The 21,926-nt window shown below is 49.7% G+C and overlaps 1 protein-coding gene across 1 annotated transcript in view; it reads right to left on the bottom strand.

Annotated features, from left to right (window-relative positions):
- Window positions 1-21,926, bottom strand: part of DBH (dopamine beta-hydroxylase) — a 130,263-nt gene that overhangs the window by 39,454 nt on the left and 68,883 nt on the right. The window contains exons 6-8 of the mRNA XM_088459726.1: window positions 18,248-18,414; window positions 12,198-12,341; window positions 10,714-10,752 (exon numbers count right to left, since the gene is read on the bottom strand). Coding sequence (XP_088315852.1) covers window positions 10,714-10,752; window positions 12,198-12,341; window positions 18,248-18,414 — 350 coding nt within the window. The remainder of the gene's footprint in view (window positions 1-10,713; window positions 10,753-12,197; window positions 12,342-18,247; window positions 18,415-21,926) is intronic.

The raw sequence follows: 21,926 nt of genomic DNA on the forward strand, positions 1-21,926 counted from the left end.
AATAGTGTATGAGGACGCATCTGTAGGGGCGGGGCCAGTGACGGGACAGTAGCTGAAATGACTGCAGCAATACTGTATGAGGACACATCTGTAGGGGCGGGGCCAGTGACGGGACAGTAGCTGAAATGACTGCAGCAATAGCGCATGAGGACACATCTGTAGGGGCGGGGCCAGTGACGGGACAGTAGCTGAAATGACTGCAGCAATAGTGTATGAGGACACATCTGTATGGGCGGGGCCAGTGACGGGACAGTAGCTGAAATGACTGCAGCAATACTGTATGAGGACACATCTGTATGGGCGGGGCCAGTGACGGGACAGTAGCTGAAATGACTGCAGCAATACTGTATAAGGACGCATCTGTATGGGCGGGGCCAGTGACGGGACAGTAGCTGAAATGACTGCAGCAATACTGTATGAGGACACATCTGTATGGGCGGGGCCAGTGACAGGACAGTAGCTGAAATGACTGCAGCAATACTGTATAAGGACGCATCTGTATGGGCGGGGCCAGTGACGGGACAGTAGCTGAAATGACTGCAGCAATACTGTATGAGGACACATCTGTAGGGGCAATCCTGTATGAGGACACATCTGTATGGGCGGGGCCAGTGACGGGACAGTAGCTGAAATGACTGCAGCAATACTGTATGAGGACGCATCTGTAGGGGCGGGGCCAGTGACGGGACAGTAGCTGAAATGACTGCAGCAATACTGTATGAGGACACATCTGTATGGGCGGGGCCAGTGACGGGACAGTAGCTGAAATGACTGCAGCAATACTGTATGAGGTCACATCTGTATGGGCGGGGCCAGTGATAGGACAGTAGCTGAAATGACTGCAGCAATAGCGTATGAGGACGCATCTGCAGAGGCGGGGCCAGTGACGGGACAGTAGCTGAAATGACTGCAGCAATACTGTATGAGGACACATCTGTATGGGCGGGGCCAGTGACTGGACAGTAGCTAAAATGACTGCAGCAATAGTGTATGAGGACGCATCTGTATGGGCGGGGCCAGTGACGGGACAGTAGCTGAAATGACTGCAGCAATAGCGTATGAGGATGCATCTGTATGGGCCGGGCCAGTGATGGGACACTAGCTGAAATGACTGCAGCAATACTGTATGAGGACACATCTGTAGGGGCCGGGCCAGTGACGGGACAGTAGCTGAAATGATTGCAGCAATAGCGTATGAGGAAACATCTGTATGGGCGGGGCCAGTGACGGGACAGTAGCTGAATTGACTGCAGCAATAGTGTATGAGGACGCATCTGTAGGGGTGGGGCCAGTGACGGGACAGTAGCTGAAATGACTGCAGCAATAGCGTATGAGGACGCATCTGTAGGGGCGGGGCCAGTGACGGGACAGTAGCTGAAATGACTGCAGCAATACTGTATGAGGTCACATCTGTAGGGGCCGGGCCAGTGACAGGACAGTAGCTAAAATGACTGCAGCAATACGGTATGAGGTCACATCTGTATAGGCGGGGCCAGTGACGGGACAGTAGCTGAAATGACTGCAGCAATAGTGTATGAAGACGAATCTGTAGGGGCGGGGCCAGTGACGGGACAGTATCTGAAATGACTGCAGCAATACTGTATGAGGAGGACGCATCTGTATGGGCGGGGCCAGTGCCGGGACAGTAGCTGAAATGACTGCAGCAATACTGTATAAGGACGCATCTGTATGGGCGGGGCCAGTGACGGGACAGTAGCTGAAATGACTGCAGCAATACTGTATGAGGTCACATCTGTATGGGCGGGGCCAGTGACGGGACAGTAGCTGAAATGACTGCAGCAATAGCGTATGAGGACACATCTGTATGGGCGGGGCCAGTGACGGGACAGTAGCTGAAATGACTGCAGCAATAGTGTATGAGGACACATCTGTAGGGGCGGGGCCAGTGACGGTACAGTAGCTGAAATGACTGCAGCAATAGCGTATGAGGACACATCTGTATGGGCGGGGCCAGTGACGGGACAGTAGCTGAAATGACTGCAGCAATACTGTATGAGGACGCATCTGTAGGGGCCGGGCCAGTGACGGGACAGTAGCTGAAATGACTGCAGCAATACTGTATGAGGACGCATCTGTAGGGGCCGGGCCAGTGACGGGACAGTAGCTGAAATGACTGCAGCAATAGTGTATGAGGACACATCTGTATGGGCGGGGCCAGTGACGGGACAGTAGCTGAAATGACTGCAGCAATAGCGCATGAGGACACATCTGTAGGGGCGGGGCCAGTGACGGGACAGTAGCTGAAATGACTGCAGCAATACTGTATAAGGACGCATCTGTATGGGCGGGGCCAGTGACGGGACAGTAGCTGAAATGACTGCAGCAATACTGTATGAGGTCACATCTGTATGGGCGGGGCCAGTGACGGGACAGTAGCTGAAATGACTGCAGCAATAGCGTATGAGGACACATCTGTATGGGCGGGGCCAGTGACGGGACAGTAGCTGAAATGACTGCAGCAATACTGTATAAGGACGCATCTGTATGGGCGGGGCCAGTGACGGGACAGTAGCTGAAATGACTGCAGCAATACTGTATGAGGACACATCTGTAGGGGCAATCCTGTATGAGGACACATCTGTATGGGCGGGGTCAGTGACGGGACAGTAGCTGAAATGACGGCAGCAATAGTGTATGAGGACGCATCTGTAGGGGCGGGGCCAGTGACGGGACAGTAGCTGAAATGACTGCAGCAATACTGTATGAGGACACATCTGTAGGGGCGGGGCCAGTGACGGGACAGTAGCTGAAATGACTGCAGCAATAGCGCATGAGGACACATCTGTAGGGGCGGGGCCAGTGACGGGACAGTAGCTGAAATGACTGCAGCAATAGTGTATGAGGACACATCTGTATGGGCGGGGCCAGTGACGGGACAGTAGCTGAAATGACTGCAGCAATACTGTATGAGGACACATCTGTATGGGCGGGGCCAGTGACGGGACAGTAGCTGAAATGACTGCAGCAATACTGTATAAGGACGCATCTGTATGGGCGGGGCCAGTGACGGGACAGTAGCTGAAATGACTGCAGCAATACTGTATGAGGACACATCTGTATGGGCGGGGCCAGTGACAGGACAGTAGCTGAAATGACTGCAGCAATACTGTATAAGGACGCATCTGTATGGGCGGGGCCAGTGACGGGACAGTAGCTGAAATGACTGCAGCAATACTGTATGAGGACACATCTGTAGGGGCAATCCTGTATGAGGACACATCTGTATGGGCGGGGCCAGTGACGGGACAGTAGCTGAAATGACTGCAGCAATACTGTATGAGGACGCATCTGTAGGGGCGGGGCCAGTGACGGGACAGTAGCTGAAATGACTGCAGCAATACTGTATGAGGACACATCTGTATGGGCGGGGCCAGTGACGGGACAGTAGCTGAAATGACTGCAGCAATACTGTATGAGGTCACATCTGTATGGGCGGGGCCAGTGATAGGACAGTAGCTGAAATGACTGCAGCAATAGCGTATGAGGACGCATCTGCAGAGGCGGGGCCAGTGACGGGACAGTAGCTGAAATGACTGCAGCAATACTGTATGAGGACACATCTGTATGGGCGGGGCCAGTGACTGGACAGTAGCTAAAATGACTGCAGCAATAGTGTATGAGGACGCATCTGTATGGGCGGGGCCAGTGACGGGACAGTAGCTGAAATGACTGCAGCAATAGCGTATGAGGATGCATCTGTATGGGCCGGGCCAGTGACGGGACACTAGCTGAAATGACTGCAGCAATACTGTATGAGGACACATCTGTAGGGGCCGGGCCAGTGACGGGACAGTAGCTGAAATGATTGCAGCAATAGCGTATGAGGAAACATCTGTATGGGCGGGGCCAGTGACGGGACAGTAGCTGAATTGACTGCAGCAATAGTGTATGAGGACGCATCTGTAGGGGTGGGGCCAGTGACGGGACAGTAGCTGAAATGACTGCAGCAATAGCGTATGAGGACGCATCTGTAGGGGCGGGGCCAGTGACGGGACAGTAGCTGAAATGACTGCAGCAATACTGTACGAGGTCACATCTGTAGGGGCCGGGCCAGTGACAGGACAGTAGCTAAAATGACTGCAGCAATACGGTATGAGGTCACATCTGTATAGGCGGGGCCAGTGACGGGACAGTAGCTGAAATGACTGCAGCAATAGTGTATGAAGACGAATCTGTAGGGGCGGGGCCAGTGACGGGACAGTATCTGAAATGACTGCAGCAATACTGTATGAGGAGGACGCATCTGTATGGGCGGGGCCAGTGCCGGGACAGTAGCTGAAATGACTGCAGCAATAGCGTATGAGGTCACATCTGTATGGGCGGGGCCAGTAGCTGAAATGACTGCAGCAATACGGTATGAGGTCACATCTGTATGGGCGGGGCCAGTGACGGGACAGTATCTGAAATGACTGCAGCAATACTGTATGAGGAGGACACATCTGTATGGGCGGGGCCAGTGACGGGACAGTAGCTGAAATGACTGCAGCAATAGTGTATGAGGTCACATCTGTAGGGGCGGGGCCAGTGACAGGACAGTAGCTGAAATGACTGCAGCAATACTGTTTGAGGAGGACACATCTGTATGGGCGGGGCCAGTGATGGGACAGTAGCTGAAATGACTGCAGCAATAGCGTATGAGGACGCATCTGTATGGGTGGGGCCAATGATGGGACAGTAGCTGAAATGATTGCAGCAATAGCGTATGAGGACGCATCTGTATGGTCGGGGCCAGTGACGGGACAGTAGCTGAAATGACTGCAGCAATAGTGTATGAGGACGCATCTGTAGGGGCGGGGCCAGTGACGGGACAGTAGCTGAAATGACTGCAGCAATAGCGTATGAGGACGCATCTGTAGGGGCCGGGCCAGTGATGGGACAGTAGCTGAAATGACTGCAGCAATACTGTATGAGGAGGACGCATCTGTATGGGCGGGGCCAGTGACGGGACAGTAGCTGAAATGACTGCAGCAATAGTGTATGAGGACGCATCTGTATGGGCGGGGCCAGTGACGGGACAGTAGCTGAAATGACTGCAGCAATAGTGTATGAGGACACATCTGTATGGGCGGGGCCAGTGATGGGACAGTAACTGAAATGACTGCAGCAATAGCGTATGAGGTCACATCTGTATGGGCGGGGCCAGTGATGGGACAGTAGCTGAAATGAATGCAGCAATATTGTATGAGGACGAATCTGTAGGGGCGGGGCCAGTAGCTGAAATGACTGCAGCAATAGTGTATGAGGACACATCTGTATGGGCGGGGCCAGTGACGGGACAGTAGCTGAAATGACTGCAGCAATAGCGTATGAGGACGCATCTGTAGGGGCGGGGCCAGTGACGGGACAGTAGCTGAAATGACTGCAGCAATACGGTATGAGGTCACATCTGTATAGGCGGGGCCAGTGACGGGACAGTAGCTGAAATAACTGCAGCAATAGTGTATGAGGTCACATCTGTATGGGCGGGGCCAGTAGCTGAAATGACTGCAGCAATACGGTATGAGGTCACATCTGTATGGGCGGGGCCAGTGACAGGACAGTAGCTGAAATGACTGCAGCAATACTGTTTGAGGAGGGCACATCTGTATGGGCGGGGCCAGTGATGGGACAGTAGCTGAAATGACTGCAGCAATAGCGTATGAGGACGCATCTGTATGGGTGGGGCCAATGATGGGACAGTAGCTGAAATGATTGCAGCAATAGCGTATGAGGACGCATCTGTATGGTCGGGGCCAGTGACGGGACAGTAGCTGAAATGACTGCAGCAATAGTGTATGAGGACGCATCTGTATGGGCGGGGCCAGTGACGGGACAGTAGCTGAAATGACTGCAGCAATAGTGTATGAGGACACATCTGTATGGGCGGGGCCAGTGACGGGACAGTAGCTGAAAAGACTGCAGCAATAGTGTATGAGGACGCATCTGTAGGGGCGGGGCCAGTGACGGGACAGTAGCTGAAATGACTGCAGCAATAGAGTATGAGGTCACATCTGTAGGGGCGGGGCCAGTGACGGGACAGTAGCTGAAATGACTGCAGCAATACTGTATGAGGTCCCATCTGTAGGGGCGGGGCCAGTGACGGGACAGTAGCTGAAATGACTGCAGCAATAGTGTATGAGGTCACATCTGTAGGGGCGGGGCCAGTGACGGGACAGTAGCTGAAATGACTGCAGCAATAGTGTATGAGGTCACATCTGTAGGGGCGGGGCCAGTGACGGGACAGTAGCTGAAATGACTGTAGCAATAGTGTATGAGGACGCATCTGTAGGGGCGGAGCCAGTGACGGGACAGTAGCTGAAATTACTGCAGCAATAGCGTATGAGGATGCATCTGTATGGGCGGGGCCAGTGACGGGACAGTAGCTGAAATGACTGCGGCAATAGCGTATGAGGATGCATCTGTATGGGCGGGGTTAGTGACGGGACAGTAGCTGAAGTGACTGCAGCAATACTGTATGAGGACGCATCTGTAGGGGCGGGGCCAGTGACGGGACAGTAGCTGAAATGACTGCAGCAATACTGTATGAGGACACATCTGTATGGGCGGGGCCAGTGACGGGACAGTAGCTGAAATGACTGCAGCAATAGTGTATGAGGACACATCTGTATGGGCGGGGCCAGTGACGGGACAGTAGCTGAAAAGACTGCAGCAATAGTGTATGAGGACGCATCTGTAGGGGCGGGGCCAGTGACGGGACAGTAGCTGAAATGACTGCAGCAATAGTGTATGAGGTCACATCTGTAGGGGCGGGGCCAGTGACGGGACAGTAGCTGAAATGACTGCAGCAATACTGTATGAGGTCACATCTGTAGGGGCGGGGCCAGTGACGGGACAGTAGCTGAAATGACTGCAGCAATAGTGTATGAGGTCACATCTGTAGGGGCGGGGCCAGTGACGGGACAGTAGCTGAAATGACTGTAGCAATAGTGTATGAGGACGCATCTGTAGGGGCGGAGCCAGTGACGGGACAGTAGCTGAAATTACTGCAGCAATAGCGTATGAGGATGCATCTGTATGGGCGGGGCCAGTGACGGGACAGTAGCTGAAATGACTGCGGCAATAGCGTATGAGGATGCATCTGTATGGGCGGGGCCAGTGACGGGACAGTAGCTGAAATGACTGCAGCAATAGCGTATGAGGATGCATCTGTATGGGCGGGGCCAGTGACGGGACAGTAGCTGAAATGACTGCAGCAATACTGTATTAGGACGCATCTGTAGGGGCGGGGCCAGTGACGGGACAGTAGCTGAAATGACTGCAGCAATACTGTATGAGGTCACATCTGTAAGGGCGGGGCCAGTGACGGGACAGTAGCTGAAATGACTGCAGCAATAGTGTATGAGGACGCATCTGTAGGGGCGGGGCCAGTGACGGGACAGTAGCTGAAATGACTGCAGCAATACTGTATGAGGTCACATCTGTAAGGGCGGGGCCAGTGACGGGACAGTAGCTGAAATGACTGCAGCAATAGTGTATGAGGACGCATCTGTATGGGCGGGGCCAGTGACGGGACAGTAGCTAAAATGACTGCAGCAATACTGTATGAGGACGCATCTGTAGGGGCCGGGCCAGTGACGGGACAGTAGCTGAAATGACTGCAGCAATAGTGTATGAGGACGCATCTGTATGGGCGGGGCCAGTGACGGGACAGTAGCTGAAATGACTGCAGCAATACTGTATGAGGAGGACGCATCTGTATGGGCGGGGCCAGTGACGGGACAGTAGCTGAAATGACTGCAGCAATAGCGTATGAGGACGCATCTGTAGGGGCCGGGCCAGTGACGGGACAGTAGCTGAAATTACTGCAGCAATAGTGTATGAGGACACATCTGTATGGGCGGGGCCAGTGATGGGACAGTAGCTGAAATGACTGCAGCAATAGCGTATGAGGTCCATCTGTATGGGCGGGGCCAGTGACGGGACAGCAGCTGAAATGACTGCAGCAATATTGTATGAGGACGCATCTGTAGGGGCGGGGCCAGTGACGGGACAGTAGCTGAAATTACTGCAGCAATAGTGTATGAGGACGCATCTGTAGGGGCGGGGCCAGTGACGGGACAGTAGCTGAAATTACTGCAGCAATAGTGTATGAGGACGCATCTGTAGGGGCCGGGCCAGTGACGGGACAGTAGCTGAAATGACTGCAGCAATAGTGTATGAGGACACATCTGTATGGGCGGGGCCAGTGACGGGACAGTAGCTGAAATGACTGCAGCAATACTGTATGAGGACACATCTGTAGGGGCCGGGCCAGTGACGGGACAGTAGCTGAAATGACTGCAGCAATAGAGTATGAGGTCACATCTGTAGGGGCGGGGCCAGTGACGGGACAGTAGCTGAAATGACTGCAGCAATACTGTATGAGGTCACATCTGTAGGGGCGGGGCCAGTGACGGGACAGTAGCTGAAATGACTGCAGTAATAGTGTATGAGGTCACATCTGTAGGGGCGGGGCCAGTGACGGGACAGTAGCTGAAATGACTGCAGCAATAGTGTATGAGGTCACATCTGTAGGGGCGGGGCCAGTGACGGGACAGTAGCTGAAATGACTGTAGCAATAGTGTATGAGGACGCATCTGTAGGGGCGGAGCCAGTGACGGGACAGTAGCTGAAATTACTGCAGCAATAGCGTATGAGGATGCATCTGTATGGGCGGGGCCAGTGACGGGACAGTAGCTGAAATGACTGCGGCAATAGCGTATGAGGATGCATCTGTATGGGCGGGGCCAGTGACGGGACAGTAGCTGAAATGACTGCAGCAATACTGTATGAGGACGCATCTGTAGGGGCGGGGCCAGTGACGGGACAGTAGCTGAAATGACTGCAGCAATACTGTATGAGGACACATCTGTATGGGCGGGGCCAGTGACGGGACAGTAGCTGAAATGACTGCAGCAATAGTGTATGAGGACACATCTGTATGGGCGGGGCCAGTGACGGGACAGTAGCTGAAAAGACTGCAGCAATAGTGTATGAGGACGCATCTGTAGGGGCGGGGCCAGTGACGGGATAGTAGCTGAAATGACTGCAGCAATAGTGTATGAGGTCACATCTGTAGGGGCGGGGCCAGTGACGGGACAGTAGCTGAAATGACTGCAGCAATACTGTATGAGGTCACATCTGTAGGGGCGGGGCCAGTGACGGGACAGTAGCTGAAATGACTGCAGCAATAGTGTATGAGGTCACATCTGTAGGGGCGGGGCCAGTGACGGGACAGTAGCTGAAATGACTGTAGCAATAGTGTATGAGGACGCATCTGTAGGGGCGGAGCCAGTGACGGGACAGTAGCTGAAATTACTGCAGCAATAGCGTATGAGGATGCATCTGTATGGGCGGGGCCAGTGACGGGACAGTAGCTGAAATGACTGCGGCAATAGCGTATGAGGATGCATCTGTATGGGCGGGGCCAGTGACGGGACAGTAGCTGAAATGACTGCAGCAATACTGTATTAGGACGCATCTGTAGGGGCGGGGCCAGTGACGGGACAGTAGCTGAAATGACTGCAGCAATACTGTATTAGGAAACATCTGTATGGGCGGGGCCAGTGACGGGACAGTAGCTGAAATGACTGCAGCAATACTGTATGAGGACACATCTGTAGGGGCCGGGCCAGTGACGGGACAGTAGCTGAAATGACTGCAGCAATAGTGTATGAGGACACATCTGTATGGGCGGGGCCAGTGACGGGACAGTAGCTGAAATGACTGCAGCAATACTGTATGAGGACACATCTGTAGGGGCGGGGCCAGTGACGGGACAGTAGCTGAAATGACTGCAGCAATAGCGTATGAGGACACATCTGTATGGGCGGGGCCAGTGATGGGACAGTAGCTGAAATGACTACAGCAATAGCGTATGAGGACGCATCTGTAGGGGCGGGACAGTAGCTGAAATGACTGCAGTCTTTTTTTTTTGACCGATATCAGATCCTATTCAATGTCCTCTAGATGGAGGGACTTGCCGACATTCTAGCTTCCCTGTCCAAGTCGGCACAGCGGGGGGAGAGGCATGGTGCAGCATACGGAGGCCGTGGTAGGGACTTGACGCAGCATTAGCAGGGGGCGTGAGCGCGCAATCCCGCCATCGAGGTCTTGCTACACAATTATTGAGATTACCAGCATTGTGAATCAGGGGGCGGGGCCACAATGACAGTATTCAGCGTGAATCACGTCATTGCCCCCCTACCGTGGCGTGTTTGGGTGGGTGTGCCTGAGGTAGGTGGCCGGCCGGAAGACTCTTTTCCGAGTGGCTGGGAGTGCCCATATTAGAGAGCCTCTGGGCCAGCCCGGGAGAATAAGCAAATATGAGCAACACTGACTGAATAGTGTATTTTACCTGTGTGGTTCAAATCTCTATTTTGGGGATTAGTGGTTCTGTAACCTCTGTAAATCAGGACAATGAAGTGGGAAATGTAACAGATTGTTGCTGTGTGGGATCTATAGGTGCGGAGTAAAATCTATAACTGTCTGAACTGCGGATAATCGTAAAAGTTTCAACCTGCTGACAAACGTTCCATAGATTTTGCTGAATCCATTACGCAGAGCCGCAGTGTGTGTAATCAGCCAGCTATAGGAGGACGGTACCGTACGTAGCACTGATATTTGTACAGCAATACTTACATTTATTACACAACTAAATGGCCACAACTGTAAGGTAACAATATGGATATTGGAAAACTGAATTTCACTTACTGGTAAAACTTGAACCGGCTTCTTTAACATCCGGATCTCCTGCAGGCAGTAACAGGAATGTGTCAGTACAGATTACACTCACGGCTGCTAGACATGTCCTTCAGGGAATAACTACCGGTAGAATAATGGGCCTGATCAGAGATGCGCGTAGTGTCCATGTCGGATGCAGTGGAGCGATTACTGACTGCTGCGCCCGCACCACACACACGGCGATGGGCCTGAGATGCTGCGCCAACACCCAGAATTTTTCAGCAGTGAGTGACAGGCAGTCAGTGTTTGGGCGGGTAACGGGGGGGCTACAAAAACGCAGGTGTGTCGGGACCGTTTTCTGGGCGTGGCCTAGAGAGCCCCTGCAAATTCATACCCAGCTGGAGAGGCCCCGGCCTCTTAGGTGAGACAGCGCAGGGTTGCTCCCATGTTCCACGTGCGACCGATGTTCCTGATGTTTAGTTTGCTAGCGGTGGATATGACGCCAGACATGGGCATCTGTGGACAAGGCGTTAGCTAAATGATTATCATATTTTCGCAGCAGCACTGCGTACGAAATCGCAGTCGTGACGGAATTTGCACGCACCTCTGATTCCGGGCCAGATGCCCGCCATGGACAGTGATGGAAACCGTCATTCGTTCTCTATATAATAGAAGCTCCAAGTAACTAAGATGTACCTGAGGCGGGCACAGATTTCTGCTCAGGCCACACAAGACCCAACCTAGACTATTGGGGGTGACAGCCGCCCCTCTCTCATCTCCTCCCTACGCGTTTCCCATATACACTTGTGAATGTTAAAGAAATAAATCTATAAAATGTCAACTTCCTAAATCGCTATCGTGAGCTGTGAAGACGAGGTAGGAAAATAGGATGTGGGTGGGGCTTAATGGCGCAAATCATAACATTTAAACTCCGCCCACCTGACTCAGTAATAATATTTAATTTATATAGCGCTTTTCTCTGATAGGACTCAAAGCCCTTCAGTAATCTGAGTGCAGGGGTAGAGGGTACGAATCAGATGGTTAATGTCCTCTGCTGACACCGTGTTACAGGTAAGAGCCCCCTGGGGCAGTTGCCTGTTCTCTCATTAATCTGTCAGACATTGCGGGAGAGTAGGCAAATGTGGGGAAGATTTACCAAGCGCTGCAGTGCCCGACTGCCCATTTTCCCTGGCCTAAGTGGTGACCGCAGATGGTAACTTTCTGTGGGTTACGCCTCTCAGTACGAAGTTTATTTTATAAGTATTCTGCCCGGTATTCCTGGGCCCCCTCATCACATTGATAGGCCATGTTCTATTAGGTTCAGCTGACAAAATGTCTCCCCCTCTATGTGGCGGCAATGGATGAAACGTTAGTCGGGTGAAGGGTCAGAGGTCTCCAATCATGTACACTTGCTGAAAAGTCTCAGATACAAGAAGTGGATCAATCAGTATGTGTGTCATTGACTACTATTCTGTGAATGATGCATCTTGTGGCCACAGATAACCATTTCTTACCTGGAAATGTGGACTGAAATGTTTATCTTCATTCACAATACCGATTTCAGTTCCATCCCGGACGATTGTCGTGGTCACTGTCCGCCCGGTTAAATGTGTGTGTAGCTGAGAGGCAAAGATGTGAATCCCGTCCAGAGGAAGGGCCTGCAAAACAGAAAACATCCACTATCTCCAGAGCTGGGCGGGGAGGTCTGACAGAGAAACGCGTCAGTTTGCCTGCTGGAGATACGTTTGGGGCTCTGATTTCACCATGTGGTCAGTCGTGAGGATATTATCACCTAGATAATGGGTTCATGATGTGTAAGCACCAAATGCTGAGACAGAAAACATCCACTATCTCCAGAGCTGGATGGGGAGGTCTGACAGAGAAACGCGTCAGAAAAAGCCTGCTGGATATACGTTTAGGGCTCTAATTTCACCATGTGGTCAGTCGTGAGGATATTATCACCTAGATAATGGGTTCCTGATGTGTACACACCAAATGCTGAGACAGAAAACATCCGCTATCTCCAGAGCTGGGTGGGGAGGTCTGACAGAGAAACGCATCGGGTAAGCCTGTTGGAGACACGTTTAGGACTCCGTTTCACCATGTGGTCAGTAGTGAGGATATTATCACCTAGGTAATGGGTTTCAGACGTGTACGCACCAAATGCTGAGACAGAAAACAGTTCCCAACCAGAACCGGTGTTCTTCAGAAGGTGGCAGGGTATGTGACCCTCACTACTACCTTAGAGCCAGCCCCAGTAAAATGGTGCTTCTCTGCCAAATGAGGCTGAATGTGGCACATATTGGTAAACTGAAGCTTTTGGTCTCAAACAAAATAAATTTTTTCTATCGTATGTTTCCCGGGAAGATAAGCATTTAATACCCAGATATGAATGAATAATTGAATATTTACATTAAATAGTGTTATCTATGGATTACATTAATTTATTGATTTGTGTGCACATTCCTGCGACTTTCACCAAACACGTAGATTAATGCAAACTCCTATAACTTAAAGTACTTTGAAAGTGGAAAACTTTTTTTTTTTTTAATTAAAGTTAAAGCTCATATCCCTGGTTGCAGTAATTATGCTGTTTCTTTTGAATAAACTGTAAATATCTCTTATAGGATAGGCGACAACCTGGAACTACATCTCCAGGTATATACTGTCTGTCTATGGTCGGCAGAGCATGCTGAGGCTTGTAGTACCATTACAGCTGGGTCACCACAGGTTGCATAATAGTTGGTTACTTCTGTTTAAAACAACAAAAAGCCAAACTTGTGACGACTCTGTTTTCAAATCTTATACAACCTTATTCTGCTTTAAACACCTGACTATAATTATGAGTTTAAACCAGGGAGAAAAAACCCCCCTGAAATGTGTGTTTTCTCCTCCGCTCCTCAATAATTAATGCATCCCTGCTTCATTTAAATGTCTCTTCCGCATGAGAGGACTAGGTGGGATGTTAGAGGCGACAGGGAGAGCTATGGAAGAGGGTCTTCCTGGAATAGAATTGTGGAACTGATCTCAGCTGTGGAACTGTGCCAGGGTGAGATGACCCGAAGGCTGTCAGCTGTTGTGGAACTACAAGTCCCAGCACAGCCTGCATGCCAGGAGTCTGTGGGTTTGTATGTCCCAGTCAGCTCTGTCAGAATATTAATTACAACTTCCCCAAAAGAGTATAAATTAGAAGGGAACAAAATAAAGTAACCCCCAATGTATGTCTTTTTCTTGCTATTTATATAACATATTATTACCTACTTCTGGCACTTTGCTTATGTTAGTCTAGAATATAAATGGAGCCTGTATTTGCTGCCAGGTAAGAATTGCGCTGTCTGGTCCAGTGGATGTGAAAGGCTGAATATTTCTGCATTACAGCGGAAGGGATTCGCGGCTCTGCAGGCGATGGCCGCAGCTATTCAGGCCCTCAGCAAGGAGTCATTGTAATGAGCAAATTGCAGCTGGCTTAGGGGCTGAGGCTCGGTGGTCCCCAGGTGTCACTATAGCAGGGCATTAGTGACAAGTCAGTGACAGTAACCAGCACCTGTGGCTGCATTTCCAGCCCGCGCAGGTTCATGAATAATTCATGGGCACTTGCAGTTTACCTGGAAAACCAGGCACCACGTTACAGTATGGATGTTAGTATGCCGGTCTCTGAGCCCCCTCCTGCAAATGGGCGATGATGAGGTTACAAAGAGGTCATATGAGGTTCTCTCTGTTATCTGTCATAGCTCCGGATCAGGGTAATGAGGCACCAGAGGGGTTGTGTCACCATGGGAAGACTGCCCAGTTATCATCTGACCCCAAGATTAGGAGAAGGGGCTTTGGAGCCAGGATGTGCACTGACAGGATTGTTATCGGGGGGTGTAAAGACGCAAACAGACTAAATGCTGCTATTGGTGCATAAGAAAGCCCCATTGGGGTTAAAGAACGCTACCACCGGAGCACCCTTATAGGCAGCGTCCAGCGCTCCCGAAATCTCATCCGGTCACATGAAGTCCGGCGAATGCATCTGGATGTGACAAACTTTAGGGCTGGAGCAAGTCGGGGCCGGTACCGCAACGCGTCCTATCATAGGGAGCGTAATCTTGCGCTCCCACAGTCGCTGCGATATTGATGCGCTAACCCTTCATAGTCAGGTGTAATGACGCCAAAGGTACAAAAGTAGGGAATAGGGCCCTCATTCAGAGCCGTACGCTCTGAGCAGAGCGCACGCTCTGAATGAGGGCCGCCCTCCATAAAAATGGAGCGTCCTCCTGGACGCTCGTATAGCTGTGGGTCACCACCCACAGCCTATACGACCGTGCAGTTTGATGGCCGTGATGGTCGCGATATCGCGACCATCGAAACTGCGAGCCGGAGCCTGCGGTTGAGGTTTTCAACCGCAAGCTCCGGAGTGATTTTGGCTCTATCAGAGCCAAAATCACTCCCACTGACATCACTAGTGATGTCAGTGGGCCGGCTTCTGACGGGAGGCGTTCCCGTGGGAACGCCCCCGTCAGGGAGGCACGCCCCCGGCACGCCCACCAAAGGGGGCGTGCTGTCAATCAATATCGACAGCACGCCCCCTTTGATCAGACACAACGAGCGAAGGACTTTCCTTCGCTCGTCGCGTCTGGCGCATGCGCACGACGGAGCTCCCTCCGTCGTGCGCATGCTCAGTGCAGAACATCGACACACTTGCGAGCGGACAGCCGCTCGCGAGTGGGTCTGAATCAGGGCCTAAAATGGCACCGGAGGCTCTGTTCCGCATTTTCCTTATTTGTGAATGAGCCTTTGGGGCCTATTAATTAAGATTTACCTAAATGCTCCAAACCCTAAAGTTCCGTACTGCCACTATTCGCTGTGACTTCAAAACATATTTCACGCTATTTATTAATGCCCTCGTCACGAGGGTCTTGCGCCAGGATAAGCAGTTGTCCCGGCGAATTCAAGAAGCTATACTTTCACCGCCATTAACAGCGGCAAAAGTTCACGCTGTGGAATTATGTCCCGGTAGTGGCGTTCAGGTAGCGCATGATAGCCAGGAGTAAGAGAGATCTAAACAGATTCCTCTTAGCGCTGCAGAACCTCTTCCCGCGGGAATCTGAAGATGGTGACAGCTACAGAAATATTAAGTTTCCGGAGTTTGATATATAAGACGACCAAAACGTCCCCCACACATTGTATGAATATGGCGCCGGTGTGATGCGCGGGAGATATTACTTCATTTAGTGACACTGTTTCCGCATGAATAACGGGACAGATAGGTGTGATAAATAGGCCCCTGATGTTTATCCTGGGTACACACTGTATGATATAACGTGCAGTCCATTTGGCCGCGTCTACACGCTATATATCATGAACGACGTCATTCACAGATATATCACGTCTGCCGTGCAGAATTGCCACGTACTCAGGATCTCTAGGAGAAATGACTAAAGAGATCAAAGGATAATCTGGAAGATCCAAATCACCAAATGATGTGTTGTTAGAGAAGTTACCGTCCAATAGACGTTTTAGGATTGTGTACACATACAGAACGGTTATATAATAGCTGTATTTCACTGACAATCCCTGTTGTTAATGACAATAAAGGTATTCTATCCTATATTCTATTCTATCCTATATTCTATCCTACATTCTATATTCTATCCTATATTCTATTCTATTCTATATTATATTCTATCCTATATTCTATTCTATCATATATTATATGTTATATTCTATCCTATATCCTATCCTTTATTATATCCTATATTCTATATTATATATTCTATTCTATATTCTTTCCTATATTCTATTCTATCCTATATCATATATTCTATCCTATATTCTATCCTACATTCTATCCTATATTATATCTTATATTCTATCCTATATCCTATCCTTTATTATATCCTATCCTATATTATATCCTATATCATATATTCTATCCTATATCCTATATTCTATCCTACATTCTATCCTATCCTATATTCTATTCTATCCTACATTCTATCCTATATTGTATCCTATCCTATATCCTATCCTATCCTATATTCTATCTTATATCCTATCCTATTCTATATGGATAAACCGATGTGTAAACCGTACTGCGCAGCCATTGAATTGCAGTTACGCTCACACAAATGATTCACTCGCAAAGTGAGTGACAGGTAGACAGCGTTTGTGGGGGGCGGTTAGAGAAACGCAGGTGTGTCGGACCATATAAACACTGCTTTCTGGGCATCCATGTCAGGTGTGTTCTCAGGGCCCTATTCACTAAGGATCGCTATTCTGCTTATACACACGCAGCGCAGTTGCTAATATCAGCGGTGACATGTAAATGTCTGCATTCGCATTGCGATCGCAGCCTGACACAAGGACGCCCCCTTCCCCTTACTCACATCCCTATACTAGTGTAACATAGAGAAACAATCGGTAACATCGGACAGTTAGGGAAGCCCGGACCTTACTCAGGGATTGCTTACTTCAGCGCACGATATGATGCCTCAGGCGGCATCTGGTATCGCAGTGGATAATTTATACACGCCCCTGTAATGGCATAGAAACGCACTGGCACGCCTGCGATTGCCCAACCAACCGCCCGTCACCACCCACAATTGGCACTTCCTGTCAATCACTCTGCCATGGGTCTGCACATCCTCTGCATTCGCAGTTCCAAACGCTGCTACTGGCTTGCGCACTGCGAGTTAATCAGACGATTGCATGCGTATAAGCAACTGCGTTCCTTGCTGAATAAGGCCCTCAGTACCTTAACCCTTTCACTGCTAAGGATGAGTAGGACTTGTACTCTCCACAGCAGGGGTTCAAATTGGGAGAGAATTTGCCTAAAACACCCCCCTCAATAGCTGATACCACTAGGAGTCATTAAGGGACAGATATGGGGGTCACACCTTTAAACAATGTGCCCCCCCCCCTCCCTAGCAATAGTCACCCTGTACTGTTTCCCATTATACCCTAATCCAGTGTTAACAAGCACCGGGCCTAGCAAGCTGGTAACCCGGGGATGGGAGGCCTCTGTCCTCGTGGGGACAGTACCAGCCCATATAGCACAAACCTGGAGCCACAAGGGGTCAGGGGACTGTAAATCACAAACAAATGGGTTCCTCCCAAAATTAAGTCACAGAAAGGGTAGTGGATGAGTGGAATAGCCCCCATCAGAGGTGGTAGAGGCTAAGACAGTAGAACAATTTAAACATGCATGGGATAGACATAAGGATATCCTTCAGAGAAAGTAGGGATCAATAAGGGTTGAGGTAACAATATGTTTAAAAATGGGGCTAAGTGGTTCTTATCTGCCGTCATATTCTATGTTCCTCCCCGGCCAGTAACAGGTAACAGTAAGTACAAATTACATTATATGTTACTGTGGAACCACAAGTAGGACCTGCAGTGCGAATAAATGAGGGGTTAATAACTACAACCAATCAGAGCAGACTGTGAGTGTAGGACAACCACTCTGATTGGCTGAGCCCATATTCACCACTCCAAGTCTTCTGTGCCCATATAAATGAATGGGAAATATGACATGTGAGAGATTGCCCATTACTGGTTTCCCCCAGTGGCTATTTGCACTTACCGTCTCGGTGCATTTATCTGTACAGTAGCCGGTGAGTACAAACTCTTTCTGGCGTGGTGGGATAGCCATCACCGGGGTGTACACCAGGCCAAGCTCCATGATCCCAGCATCAAAGCGTCTCAGGGATGGGGTGTAATGCAGGCGGATACCAGACGTGTCTTTCAGACCTATGGAAGGAATCGGGAGAGAGAAAATCATGTGAGGCCAAGGAAGGAATCGGCCTAATGCTATCGTCCTGCTATGGTGACAAATCTTATTAGTATCTGTGCAAGGATGGAAGGAATCGGTCTAATGCTATCGTCCTGCTATGGTGACAAATCTTATTAGTATCTGTGCAAGGATGGAAGGAATCGGTCTGATGCCATCGTCCTGCTACGGTGACAAATCTTATTAGTATCTGTGCAAGGATGGAAGGAATCGGTCTGATGCCATCGTCCTGCTACGGTGACAAATCTTATTAGTATCTGTGCAAGGATGGAAGGAATCGGTCTGATGCTATCGTCCTGCTACGGTGACAAATCTTATTAGTATCTGTGCAAGGATGGAAGGAATCGGTCTGATGCTATCGTCCTGCTACGGTGACAAATCTTTTTAGTATCTGTGCAAGGATGGAAGGAATCGGTCTGATGCCATCGTCCTCCTACGGTGACAAATCTTATTAGTATCTGTGCAAGGATGGAAGGAATCGGTCTGATGCTATCGTCCTGCTACGGAGACAAATCTTATTAGTATCTGTGCAAGGATGGAAGGAATCGGTCTGATGCCATCGTCCTGCTACGGTGACAAATCTTATTAGTATCTGTGCAAGGATGGAAGGAATCGGTCTGATGCCATCGTCCTGCTACGGTGACAAATCTTATTACTATCTGTGCAAGGATGGAAGGAATCGGTCTGATGCCATCGTCCTGCTACGGTGACAAATCTTATTAGTATCTGTGCAAGGATGGAAGGAATCGGTCTGATGCCATCGTCCTGCTACGGTGACAAATCTTATTAGTATCTGTGCAAGGATGGAAGGAATCGGTCTGATGCCATCGTCCTGCTACGGTGACAAATCTTATTAGTATCTGTGCAAGGATGGAAGGAATCGGTCTGATGCCATCGTCCTGCTACGGTGACAAATCTTATTAGTATCTGTGCAAGGATGGAAGGAATCGGTCTGATGCCATCGTCCTGCTACGGTGACAAATCTTATTAGTGTCTGTGCAAGGATGGAAGGAATCGGTCTGATGCTATCGTCCTGCTACGGTGACAAATCTTATTAGTATCTGTGCAAGGATGGAAGGAATCGGTCTGATGCCATCGTCCTGCTACGGTGACAAATCTTATTAGTATCTGTGCAAGGATGGAAGGAATCGGTCTGATGCCATCGTCCTGCTACGGTGACAAATCTTATTAGTATCTGTGCAAGGATGGAAGGAATCGGTCTGATGCCATCGTCCTGCTACGGTGACAAATCTTATTAGTATCTGTGCAAGGATGGAAGGAATCGGTCTGATGCCATCGTCCTGCTACGGTGACAAATCTTATTAGTATCTGTGCAAGGATGGAAGGAATCGGTCTGATGCCATCGTCCTGCTACGGTGACAAATCTTATTAGTATCTGTGCAAGGATGGAAGGAATCGGTCTGATGCCATCGTCCTGCTACGGTGACAAATCTTATTAGTATCTGTGCAAGGATGGAAGGAATCGGTCTGATACTATCGTCCTGCTACGGTGACAAATCTTATTAGTATCTGTGCAATGATGGAAGGAATCGGTCTGATGCTATCGTCCTGCTACGGTGACAAATCTTATTAGTGTCTGTGCAAGGATGGAGGGAATCGGTCTGATGCCATCGTCCTGCTACGGTGACAAATCTTATTGGTATCTGTGCAAGGATGGAAGGAATCGGTCTGATGCTATCGTCCTGCTACGGAGACAAATCTTATTAGTATCTGTGCAAGGATGGAAGGAATCGGTCTGATGCCATCGTCCTGCTACGGTGACAAATCTTATTAGTATCTGTGCAAGGATGGAAGGAATCGGTCTGATGCCATCGTCCTGCTACGGTGACAAATCTTATTACTATCTGTGCAAGGATGGAAGGAATCGGTCTGATGCCATCGTCCTGCTACGGTGACAAATCTTATTAGTATCTGTGCAAGGATGGAAGGAATCGGTCTGATGCCATCGTCCTGCTACGGTGACAAATCTTATTAGTATCTGTGCAAGGATGGAAGGAATCGGTCTGATGCCATCGTCCTGCTACGGTGACAAATCTTATTAGTATCTGTGCAAGGATGGAAGGAATCGGTCTGATGCCATCGTCCTGCTACGGTGACAAATCTTATTAGTATCTGTGCAAGGATGGAAGGAATCGGTCTGATGCCATCGTCCTGCTACGGTGACAAATCTTATTAGTGTCTGTGCAAGGATGGAAGGAATCGGTCTGATGCTATCGTCCTGCTACGGTGACAAATCTTATTAGTATCTGTGCAAGGATGGAAGGAATCGGTCTGATGCCATCGTCCTGCTACGGTGACAAATCTTATTAGTATCTGTGCAAGGATGGAAGGAATCGGTCTGATGCCATCGTCCTGCTACGGTGACAAATCTTATTAGTATCTGTGCAAGGATGGAAGGAATCGGTCTGATGCCATCGTCCTGCTACGGTGACAAATCTTATTAGTATCTGTGCAAGGATGGAAGGAATCGGTCTGATGCCATCGTCCTGCTACGGTGACAAATCTTATTAGTATCTGTGCAAGGATGGAAGGAATCGGTCTGATGCCATCGTCCTGCTACGGTGACAAATCTTATTAGTATCTGTGCAAGGATGGAAGGAATCGGTCTGATACTATCGTCCTGCTACGGTGACAAATCTTATTAGTATCTGTGCAATGATGGAAGGAATCGGTCTGATGCTATCGTCCTGCTACGGTGACAAATCTTATTAGTGTCTGTGCAAGGATGGAGGGAATCGGTCTGATGCCATCGTCCTGCTACGGTGACAAATCTTATTGGTATCTGTGCAAGGATGGAAGGAATCGGTCTGATGCTATCGTCCTGCTACGGTGACAAATCTTATTAGTATCTGTGCAAGGATGGAAGGAATCGGTCTGATGCCATCGTCCTGCTATGGTGACAAATCTTATTAGTATCTGTGCAAGGATGGAAGGAATCGGTCTGATGCTATCGTCCTGCTACGGTGACAAATCTTATTAGTATCTGTGCAAGGATGGAAGGAATCGGTCTGATGCCATCGTCCTGCTACGGTGACAAATCTTATTAGTATCTGTGCAAGGATGGAAGGAATCGGTCTGATGCCATCGTCCTGCTACGGTGACAAATCTTATTAGTATCTGTGCAAGGATGGAAGGAATCGGTCTGATGCCATCGTCCTGCTACGGTGACAAATCTTATTAGTATCTGTGCAAGGATGGAAGGAATCGGTCTGATGCCATCGTCCTGCTACGGTGACAAATCTTATTAGTATCTGTGCAAGGATGGAAGGAATCGGTCTGATGCAATTGTCCTGCTACGGTGACAAATCTTATTAGTATCTGTGCAAGGATGGAAGAAATGTGAACATTGAAGTGTTGTGTAGTCTGCACCCAACAAGGTTATTGTGGGACGGAAGCTGCCGGATATGATCCCCATTGTTACTCGGGAGCAGGGTATTCCTGGGTACTTTGT

The sequence above is a fragment of the Taudactylus pleione genome, unplaced genomic scaffold (genome assembly GCF_031769625.1).
Source record: "Taudactylus pleione unplaced genomic scaffold, aTauple2 ptg000927l, whole genome shotgun sequence".
NCBI lineage: Eukaryota > Metazoa > Chordata > Amphibia > Anura > Myobatrachidae > Taudactylus > Taudactylus pleione.